Source organism: Gastrolobium bilobum, unplaced genomic scaffold (assembly GCF_033153095.1).
Source record: "Gastrolobium bilobum isolate Gb01-03AN ecotype WA unplaced genomic scaffold, APGP_CSIRO_Gbil_v1 utg7287, whole genome shotgun sequence".
Lineage (NCBI taxonomy): Eukaryota > Viridiplantae > Streptophyta > Magnoliopsida > Fabales > Fabaceae > Gastrolobium > Gastrolobium bilobum.
In genome coordinates, this window is record NW_026896660.1 from 85081 (window position 1) to 97197 (window position 12117).

Genomic DNA, 12117 nt, shown 5'->3' on the forward strand with positions numbered 1-12117 from the left:
TTCTCCAGCCACGAGGGAAATGAAGGAATAGGTAATAGAAACAAGAATGTCAGCAAATTGCTTTAAATCCTTAGCAAGGTAGTTTTGAAACCTTGAAAAATTTGTGTTTTTCATGTTCAACCAAAATAAATCACTGCAAATTTCTTACAAAATATCTCTTGAAGTTTCAGCCTTGAAATACTTCTTGAGACCATTCACCCCCCCCCCCCCCCCCCGAAACATACACCCCTTTGGAAAAAGAGAGAGAGAGAGAGAACAAGGTTTACAATTTCATCACCCAACTTCACATAAGCAGAACCCAGAGTACAGATCAAGCAGGAAGTGTAACATGTCTGCCATGATATTCGATGACAAAACTATATTAATGCCAAACTAAAACAATTAAAAGTACTCAGACATAGTGCCGCAACCCATGCCGGTTGCGCTTCACGGTGCCCCACCGCAACAATATGTGCCGCGCCGCACCAGATTGCAATAGCAGCCGCATCTGCGGCCAAAACGCCACAACAACGTCATAAGGAAAAATGTCAATTTTGTCCTCATTTTAAATGTCTAACAGAAATATTTTAAAAGGGTTTTTTAGTCTTTTTGTGGGTTTAAACCTAACCCACTCTCTTCTCCCTCTCTGTTGCACACCCTGCCTTTCTCGCTCTCTGTATCTCGCGCTGACTCTCTGCTCTGCCTCTCTCGCTCTTTCTAGTTCTCTCTCGTTTGTCTCTCTCGTAGAAGGCCTCTGCTTTTTTTTTTTAATGTTTCTTATTTATTTAGTCTCTAGGAATTGTACCTGTAAGGTTTCTTATTTTCATTTGTTTGAATTTATCAATGCATTGTTAGTCTGAAATTTTCACTGGGTTTTATTTACTTGGCTCCCTAGAACTAGAATTTGTCCTCTGTTTCAAGTTCATTTATGAGCTTAATTTTATTTCTTTCTTTAGGTTTTCATTATTTTTTTTTTAAATTCATTTTGTAAGTGGGCAAAACAGACTAACAATACTGTCTCTGTCATTTTGGTTTCACTTTTTGCAGGAAAATGAAATGTATCCTGCCTCTAAATTAAATTTTGAGATGTTTTGGATTAATTATGTTTTAGAATATTGACAATATTTAGATCCTTTTAATTGAATATTTGGAATCCTACTTGTTTTTGGAACAATTCTTCATTATGAATGAATGTCTTTATTTTTTAGCATATATATGCATGGTATATCCAGGTTCTATTGATCTATTCGGCTATTTCTGTTATTTCCACAACCACAATCCGTTATAGTGCTATAGCATTTTTTAGGATTGGCCGCAATAGGCCACAATCCGTATTTGATAACTTTGTCAGACATGTCCCAATTAGAAACCTCTCCTCATTAATCAATTAAATTTTAGGAAAGTCTATGAGGAACAGATATAGAAACATTGTCGTGGGGGCCAGATAAAACACCATATGTAATAGCCACTGAAGCAACGTTTTCAGGAACCAAATTCCCAAGTCAGTCCTCCCTCCTTTCTAGGCTTAAAGTTATGCTATCATATAATCAAAGGATCCCTCTTCTTGCTACAATCCCCAACCACAAGAAATCCCAGGTGATTTTCCCAATTTGATTAACCATCATATAATTTTAAACTGGGAAAGATGGTGCATTTGGATAGTAGAAAACAAGCCTAAACCAGAGTGGTAGCATCTCTGAATGAGAAGCTTCTTTCCAGCTATCCAACCTTCCATAATATTCTAAACTAATAGGGCTTAAAATTATTAGTAGCCGAATTCTCTACTTCTGCACAACAATGTATTTTTATCATTTTAACTATGAAGGATGGTATCTCAAATACAGCATGTTGAAATTATCCCAATAGTTCAAGCGATATCAAAGTCCAATCACATCTTCTCTTTTGTAATACATATCAAAAGACTAAATTGATACTTCAGAAATTATCAGATGCATGATATGGAATTGGTAAATAATACAGGTGTCTCAGCCAATGCAAGATCTTTAGATATTGTATTGTGAAGTGAAGATGTATATTGAAGTACCACTATACCAGTTTTCATGATTCATAACTACCAAGTAATAACTTACTAATGTACTCGGCACGTGATATGCATGTCTTAATTAAGGGGGCAGAAAGAGAGAAAAATCAAGCCAGAAAAGTTTATCATCTCTAGAATAGATCATACAAAGTTAGCCAAGTAGCTCAAAAACAGTTCATAATAAACAATAAAACTGACAGCTTATGAATACCAGCTACTTAGGGAAGGAAACTTTTAAGGATAGGAAATTGGAAAAATAGGAGATATAAGAATACGGCCATACCTTATCACCCACGCCAGTGACAACCATGCCCATTTTCATTCGGCACTGTGCAACCCTGAATTGAAAGGGATGTATGGGACATCAATATACACCCTGCATGTAGATCTGGTGTGTACTTATGACACAAATGCACACAAAAAGGTACGCAACAAAGCAATCTGAGTATGGATCCATCAATAGTACTCACATTGGAGCGACATGTCTATCGGATTTTTCATATATAATGCATTAAGTTATAGTTATGAGAGTGATATACAAACTATGCTGATCTGGTGTGTACCTAATAATGAGTAATGACACCCAAATGAATGTTCTAGGTATAATGAACATTGAACAAACACTTCAAAGAATTGTCTCAATAGCATATACATTTTACTAACAGGCACATACATTACAACTTTTACATTGCAGCTAACTACTTATCAACTAAGGGAAAGTCACTTGCATAAGCTATACACCATATGTGCCCAATATAAACCAATTTTTTTTTTAAAAAAATATATATATATTACAGCATGACAAATTTCCCTACTAACTATGCAAAGGAATGTTATTACTCTATCAACTATGCAAATCTCTAAAATAAAGCAAGTGATTGAAAACAATAATAAGTGGAAGAGTAAGTTACGTTTTTGAATGACCCCTCCACTGATCAACATGAAACACACCACTTTGAAGGGCTAATCTATGCTGCTCCATAGCTACTTCCCTTAAAATCAACCTCAAGGGCTTTTCGGTAAATTCAGATGAACTCGAAGTGAAGGTGGAAGAATGCTTCAGCTTCCTGTCATAAAACTCTCGCAGCGACCGAGACTCGACGATTGCGTTCCTTCAAGAAAAAAAAATCCACGAACGCACGCGCGCGCGCGTTTCAATAAGGCACGTGACAATTGGTGATTGTTTTGTTCAAATTGCAAAATATCGAGAAGAAGGAAAAAGAGGGAAGTACCAAAATTTGCAAACGAGAGAGCAGCGAACGAGGTCGAACATGTCGAGGAAAGCGAAGATTATGCACATGATGTCGTGGTCGAGGGACAGTATTGTGGTCGGAGTTCCACGGCGTTTCTTTCTTTGGTCGGCGGCGGCGGACGCCGGAGATTCATCCCTCTTCTCCGCCGCTGCCGCGAAACTCCGTTGCGGTTTGGTCATTGTTCACAGTCGCGGGAACACCGGCCAAGGGTGTAAGCCTAAACCAGCTCTCTAATGCATTTGGACGGAAGGAGTCTTTGTCGTTTGCAAATGCATTCCGGATCAACGTTTGTAAAATTAAATATGACTAATTACATAATTTTGGAATTAAAATTAAGGGGTTTGATTTTCTCATTTTGCATAAGAATTCAATTTTCATGTTGTGACTCAACTAGTGGTGGGTCCCATATTTATTAAAAAAAGAAAAAGAGAAGAAAAGTTTTGCACGCAAATCGAAGGGTCACAACATGAGAATTGAATTCTAATGCAACATGAGAAAATGTTTTCCCTTAAATTAATTATGTTAAAAAAAATTTTAATTAAATTACAACTACCACCGTGTATTTAGTTTTTTTTTTAAATGTATTTTTAAGTGAAATAATCAACCTGCTTATATTATATAATTTCAATAATTAAATATAAAAAAATAAGTTTATTAAATAGCCCCTGTTAGATTGGTAGTGACGATCAATCAATCTCACTGTTAGATTGGTAGTGACGATCTGACGGTCCTCATTGGTCTATTAAATAGCCCCTCTATATTCGTTTCTCTCTCCCCCTTCTCTCTCTTCCCTTCTCTCTCACTATACACTCTGCCACCGCCGCCGTTGCCTCTGTCCCGACGGCACCGCCTGCCTCCGTCGCAGCCTCTGTCCCGACGACGCCGCCTGCCTCCGTCGCGCTGCCACCGCTGCATCCCGCGGAGAGCTTCGCCGAATACACGAGCTAGGGTTCGATTTTTACCAGATTCGATTTTTTGAGCAGATCAATTATCGCGGTTTTGTAAGTCCAATTAATATTTGAATACAGATGGTGAACCTTTATTTACCAACGAAGAACAGTTTGGTTCCTCAAAGGTCTGTGCCAATTATTAGAGGGAAACATGAAGGCGTGGAATACAAACATATTAATTGGTTTAATTGTTTGTGAAAATTGTCTCTCTAATTTTTAGTTGTTCTCTGTCCCGATCTGTTCTTCTTGTCACAGGATATGGGCGTAATTGTATTCATATGGGCATAAACATGAAGGCGTGGAATTGTTCGTAAACATGAAGAACGATTTAATTGTTCGTAAACATGAAGGCGTGGAATACAATTATTAATTGGCGCCGTCGGGACAGAGGATATGGGCGGCGGCGGCGGTGGCAGAGTGTATAGTGAGAGAGAGAAGGGAAGAGAGAGAGAAAGGGGAGAGAGAAACGAATATAGAGAGGCTATTTAAGAGACCAATGAGGACCGTCAGATCGCCACTACTAATCTAACGGTGAGATTGATTGGTAGTAACATTGGTTCTAACTTTATTTGGTTGTCACAATATCCTGTCCCAAAATTATATCCTTGTGTGTAGTAGGAAATTTGAATTCAATTCCTATCGAATACAGAGCTTTAAGTTTAAACGTGACTAATTCACGACTCAATATTAGGGAGGTGTATTGGATTGGGATTTCAAAGGATTTTAATGGATTATTTTTGGACAAAAAAATCTGTTGGTATTCAATTAGGATTTTAAAAGATTATTTTAGAATCCGTCTAAATAATGGATTGCTCTTTATCAATGGTATCTTATACCCTTTCTTAACATTAGGTTGACAACTCTTTGTCACTTAGTGGTGCATCTCATGCAACCAACCTAGCACTATTACCCTAAGCACATAAGCCCGGCTGAGCCTGCAGCTCATGTCTCAGTTAAGCACTAACCAGCACCCCAAGTGTTTTACACTTCTAATACTACTTTTACTCAACGAAACAGTGGGTCCCAACTGGGTTGTAGAGCACCACTATTTAGAGGAGGTTTGAGTAATATTGGTGGTGGGAGGTAATCATGCGCTCAATAATTTTATTCCTTTTAAGGGTTCATTTTATTAAGGGTTTATTAAGTCTCATCAAACGCATTAATATATTATCATGCTAGTCGTAACCTATGTCATACATCTAACGGTTTAAACTAGTCGCAATTGGACTTGCATAATAATCATACAAACGCGATTTAGTCCAACTCATGCATACTAGACGTCATTAGCCATAAAGCATACATATCGCGATACTCTATCTCATGCATACTAGTCGTATAATAACATACATGCAAATAAAACAGTTTTATTTTGAGATAGTCATGGTGCTCGCTCTTTTGTCCATCTTGCTTCTCAAGCCTCGGCTTCTTGTTGTCTATACGCCACTAGCCTAATTTCTCTAATTACAATTAAAGAAACTCCAAAACATCTTGGAGGGACAAAATTTAAATTACAAAATTTAAATTACAAAAAATTTGAAATTTAAATTACATCTCTTGTAAAAGAGCCCAAAATTACAAATTAATTTAAAACTTTAAATTTCAAATTCCAGGCACCATGACCATCCCCTTCCTCTTTTGCACCTGAAATCTTAGACAACTCACAAGTACAAAATATTATCACATAATATATATTTTTCACGTATGTCTTGATATTTAACAATTAATTATCAAAACATATTTAAAATTTAAAACTTTTCTTAATTTTTCAATTGGCCGAATTTTATAACAATTACTAGCCCTATGACTCTCAAGCCCTTTGGGCGTGTGACGAGTCATTTTCCCAGCTAGACAAGATTCACATTGTCCATAGGATTCCAAATCCAAGGAATCTAGGTATCCATTTGCATGCATCCTAGACAATCTTGTTTCATTTATTTGCCCTAGTCTACAGTGCCAAAGATATGATTGATTATCCATCCTAGGTCGTTTCACATCTATTTTGAGCACTTCAGTTCCCATTTCCAGAACATACAATCTATTTATTAAGGTAGCAGTACCATAAATAATATCATTCATAATGATAGAAAATGTACCATTCTTAATACTGAAAATAAAACCATCTTGTTCCAAACAAGAAATTGAAATAATGTTTCTAGAAATACTTGAAACATAAAGACATTTATTCAAATGCAAAATAAGGCCCGTAGGCAAAATGAGGTCGGCTTCTCCAACAGAATGAGCAGCAACTCTTGCTCCATTTCCAACGCGGAGGTCCACCTCGTTCCTCTCCAATCTCCTGGGGCTCCTAAGTGCCTGCAACATATTGCAGATGTGAGAACCACAACCGGTATCCAATACCCATGAAGTAGGATTAACACATGAATAATTTATCTCAATCATGAAAATACCTGAGGTAGAAGCATCACCATGCTTCTTGTCCTTCACACTCTTCAGGTAGTCTGGACAGTTCCTCTTCCAATGGCCTTTCTTGCCACAATGGAAGCACTCAGCATCGCCTTTGTCCTTGGATGCTTTCTTACCCTTCTTGTTGCCCTTCTTCTTCTTGGATTTTCCTTTGGGCTTAAGGGAGTCACCTTTAGCAGGCCCCTTACCCTTACCCTTAGCCTTGCTAGGCCCACCAATCAGAAGAGCTTGTGTCTTATCCTTCTTGATAGACACTTCAGCGGTTGTTAACATACTTAACAACTCAGGCAAGTTCACTTGCATCCCATGCATGTGGTAATTCATGATGAATTGACTAAAGGAAGGTGGAAGTGAGGTGAGCACTAAGTCATTACTTAGTTCGGCATCCATGATAAAGCCTAGATTTCCTAGCTTCTCAATCAGACCGATCATCTTAAGAACATGACTGCCAACAGGCATGCTCTCAGACATCATGCAAGAGAACAATTCTCTTGAGGCCTCATACCTCTCATGCCTGCCTTTAATATCATACAACTCCTTGAGATGTAAGACAATAGAGGGAGCATCCATATGCTCATGCTGCTTTTGCAGTTCAGGTGACATGGATGCCAACATGATGCAGACAGCCAACACATTGTCATCCATGTGCTGTTTGTGGGCCTCAAAATCAAATTCTGCGAACCCATCTTCCCCTTCCCTAGGAGCTACGGGTAATTCAGCATCTAGGACGTAAGCAATCTTTTCGGCCCTTAGAACAATTCTTAGGTTCCGATACCAGTCCATAAAATTTGGACCGGTCAGCTTGTTCGTATCAAGTATTGAGCGCAGTGACAGTGTATTAGTCATACTAATTAACTGAAAAATGTAAAGATAAAATTAATTAATATTTGGTCATGTAGTAAAAACAAATTATTAAAGACTTTAAATAATTTTGCCCCTCCCACTATTTTATCTAAGTCAATGACCCTTCCTTTTGACTTAGGGTTATTCTACTTTTAGAATTTACCTTAGTGGGATTAAGAATGCGATTATTTATTTTAACCCCCGTCTGAGACCGCAAGATTAATTTAAATAATGGATTGATCTTTATCAATGGTATCTTATACCCTTTCTTAACATTAGGTTGACAACTCTTTGTCACCTAGTGGTGCATCTCATGCAACCAACCTAGCACTATTACCCTAAGCACATAAGCCCGGCTGAGCCTGCAGCTCATGTCTCAGTTAAGCACTAACCAGCACCCCAAGTGTCTTACACTTCTAATACTACTTTTACTCAACGAAACAGTGGATCCCAACTGGGTTGTAGAGCACCACTATTTAGAGGAGTTTTGAGTAATATTGGTGGTGGGAGGTAATCATGCGCTCAATAATTTTATTCCTTTTAAGGGTTCATTTTATTAAGGGTTTATTAAGTCTCATCAAACGCATTAATATATTATCATGCTAGTCGTAACCTATGTCATACATCTAATGGTTTAAACTAGTCGCAATTGGACTTGCATAATAATCATACAAACGCGATTTAGTCCAACTCATGCATACTAGACGTCATTAGCCATAAAGCATACATATCGCGATACTCTATCTCATGCATACTAGTCGTATAATAACATACATGCAAATAAAACAGTTTTATTTTGAGATAGTCATGGTGCTCGCTCTTTTGTCCATCTTGCTTCTCAAGCCTCGGCTTCTTGTCGTCTATACACCACTAGCCTAATTTCTCTAATTACAATTAAAGAAACTCCAAAACATCTTGGAGGGACAAAATTTAAATTACAAAAAATTTGAAATTTAAATTACATCTCTTGTAAAAGAGCCCAAAATTACAAATTAATTTAAAACTTCAAATTTCAAATTCCGGGCACCATGACCATCTCCTTCCTCTTTTAAACCTGAAATGTTAGACAACTCACAAGTACAAAATATTATCACATAATATATATTTTTCACGTATGTCTTGATATTTAACAATTAATTATCAAAACATATTTAAAATTTAAAACTTTTCTTAATTTTTCAATTGGCCGAATTATATAACAATTAATATAATTCTAATTTTGTTGACTCTTTCTCAAAGAACACAAAATTAAATCATGCATATAGCCATCAACACTTAATGGCCGAACCATATACTCATGTATATGAGATTAATTTTCAAAAAATTTTATTGCATGCTCATGAAACAATTCATGGAGAAAAAAAATAAGAAAACAAATAAGGTGTTCAAAACACCTTTCATGGTCGAACTCCACCCTTCAAAAAGGTGCTTCCTTTTAAAACTTTTATAAAGAAAAAGACAACCATGAATATGAATGGATGCATGAACATGGCATTCGAAATAACATGTTCATAAAAACAAAAACTTTAACCGTTTAAAGTATTGTAAATTAGAATCCAATCATAAAAAATTGAATCTTTAACCTTTAAAGAGATTTTAACCGTGAAAAATATGATCACAAACAAGGTACCATCACCCGTCGATGGTAAAGCAACCGGGCTCTGATACCACTTGAAAGTTCGAAATGGCCTTGAAGGCCGATGCATGCAAGAGGGAAAAACAAAATTTTTCTTTGCGGAATATACATGCACATCAAGATCATGCTTTAGGAAAGCATGATGTTACCTTGTTCGTGAAATCACCAGATGTTCAAGGCAGGTCTGAAGGGTTCAGACCCTCTAATGTTGATCCACACCACCCACTCGTCTAGGTGCAAGAACTCCTTCTTATGAAGCCACCGGATGATCACCACAAAGAGGCTTGATAGGTGCTCTATGTGTGAAGATGGAGGCTAGGTGAAAGTGTTTGAAAGAGTGAAGATATCAATGTGAAAGCTTCACAAGTGGCGCAGGAGAAAGGAGAGAATAGGCTAGACTTTTCAGAAAAACTTTTTGAGGAACAACTTATCACTTAGGCGCATAAGAGGTGAGTATTTAAAATAAAATACCAATCAGATTTTTCTCCCAAAAATCTGATCATTAGGCGCCAGATTGGAGAGAGAGAAGTGGAGATGTTTAATTTCAAAAATTACTAACAGGCTCCTGGAATATTCTCTTGCGAATTGGTTCAAAACCTATTCAAAATTCTGATCAGAAATCTTCATAAGATCAGCTATATGATGCGCCCCTTATAGCCCAAAAAGGTGACCAGATACATCTGAGTAGTTGCATTCAAATTTGAATCAACTCACTCAGATTTTCTCTCAACTGACTGAATCTTCTGGAGCTGATTTTGATGAGCAAATCTTGCTCACCAACAGCCCAAATCAGCGCCATATATAGCCTTGGATTATGTCCAAAATATTCTCTCATGATACTAGAGATTTGTTCCAACAAGATCACATCTTATCATTTTGTTAAGAAACAACCTTTCATAGGCAATTCAAATTCGAATTCAAATATTTGAATTTCAAACATTCAAATATTCAAATTCAAATGTTCAAACATTGAAATTCAAAATTCAAATTCAAAGTTCAAATTTCAAAATTCAAATTTCAAAATTCAAATTCAAATTTCGAAATCCAAATTTCAAATTTCAAATTTCAAATTCAAAATTCGAATTTCGAAATTCAAATTCAAAATTCAAAATTTCAAAATTCAAATTTTGAATTCCAAAATTCAAAATTTAAATGTTTGATAATTAATTTAACTAGTTAAATTAATTAGTAATGTCTTAGACTATCCAAGCCCATTACAATGATCCATGTGCCCTCCACCCCTTTAGGTGGAGTTCCAAACAACTTCTTGGGCTAATAACAATTGTTAGGCCCAATACCATTAATGCTAGAGCATCTAGACAATTAGGTGTTAGTGTGTGACCCATTAGGTCCAACATAGCCACTGACATAAATGGGTTTGGGCCCAATAAGCCCACAACCCATCTAATGACAACACAGAGCACTAGCAATGCTTTGTTGCCCCAGAACTAGTTAGATTAATGATTTGATCATCCTATTAAACATATTTGGTTGTCGTATGTTTGTCCCTTCGTCTCGGTTACCTTCCCATAAAACCTAGGGTAAGGAAACGCACCAACCCTTGCGGTTTAGGGTTAGCTTTATATGAAATAAGGAGTCTTCAATTTACTAACTCTAAAGGCGGATCATCTTATGATCTCTTTTACTATGCATAGATTCCCGAGTCACTGTAAATGTCATCCTGATTTCTCCGGTTTAAGGATAACCTAATCTCTCACAGAGATTTGACGAATTCCTTCAGCTTATCACCCTAGCCCTGTGCACTATCAGGACAAGCCCAAGAGCATACCTAGGAGTCTCCATGTTTCAGGCAGACGAGGTATACAGTCAAAGCATGCCTTCTAGAACACAGTCTAAGTGATAACTTTTGGTCTAAGGAAAGACATACCCAAATATGAAGAGACTACTCTAATGATACTATCTGTGAGATTTCCTCATAGAGTCTCTTTGTGGGTCCGTTCAGTGCGAGCTATACCCTTATAGGTCCACCCACGACTTTAGCTAAGACATCTCCATATCTGTAGCACATTAGGTCTATACCTTGTATCCATATACAAGTAGATAAGTCATGCTAGTCTTACCCGAGATTACTGACCTCATTCTCAGTATCTCTAGACTAGGAACACAAAATTAGGAATAAACATCTGGTATTCTTGAATCCTCATGATTGTGATCTCATCACAGATACTCAAGAGATACCTATTTTATTCCACGGGGTTTATCAAGTTATTCATAATATATTAACATTAATATCGAGACAGAATTATGAGACAAGATAAAGAGTGCTTTTATTTATTTGCAACAATATTAAAAAAAGTCTACATCTCTGTCCTTATTTAATCATAAGATTGTCTCTAGGACACCCAAATACTAACACATATTTGGGCCCATTAGTGGAGAAAACTCTTTCACCACTAATGCCCAAAAAAGGGCGCATGGGTCAAGTGGGCTTGGAGTCCGTACTCCAACCCAAATTGACTCATAGTCTTGACAAAGCTCAATAACTCACTATTGGTCCAAACTTGCTATAACTTGCAATAAAGAATAACCTTTGTGTGTGACCCATTAGGCCCAATTAGTTACTGACATAAATAAACTTGAACCAGTTAAACTCCTTTAAAAGGCTCAATCCATTTAATGACTACATGATACACTTGCAATGCTCTGTAGCCCCAGAACTAATTGAGTTGATCAAGTGATCTACCTTTCTGATTTGGATACCGTGCCAACATTGTCCCTCACATCATCATTCACATTTAGTCAAGAGCAAGGATAGAGTATCATCTCTCTTTATGACTAAATATAATATTTCACAGGAACTAGGAATCTTCTTCTATTGACTCTAAGACAGATCATGGCTCTTCATGATCTCTTACTATGCATAGATTCCCGAGTCAACTAGAAGTCATCTCAGCCCTACCGGTCTTTGTGAATAACTAATCCCTTATAGGGGATTGTGAGTCCTTTCGGCATGTCCATCTATACTTATGT

The 12117-nt window shown here is 37.0% G+C and overlaps 1 protein-coding gene across 3 annotated transcripts in view; it reads right to left on the minus strand.

The window, feature by feature from the left end:
• Positions 1-3524, minus strand: part of LOC133301353 (F-box/WD-40 repeat-containing protein At3g52030) — a 59750-nt gene extending 56226 nt beyond the window's left edge. For all 3 annotated transcript variants that reach the window (XM_061500982.1, XM_061500981.1, XM_061500980.1), the window contains exons 1-3: positions 3253-3524; positions 2932-3132; positions 2304-2358 (exon numbers count right to left, since the gene is read on the minus strand). In XM_061500982.1, coding sequence (XP_061356966.1) covers positions 2304-2358; positions 2932-3132; positions 3253-3452 — 456 coding nt within the window. In that variant the 5' untranslated portion in view covers positions 3453-3524. The remainder of the gene's footprint in view (positions 1-2303; positions 2359-2931; positions 3133-3252) is intronic.
• Positions 3525-12117: the final 8593 nt, after the last annotated feature.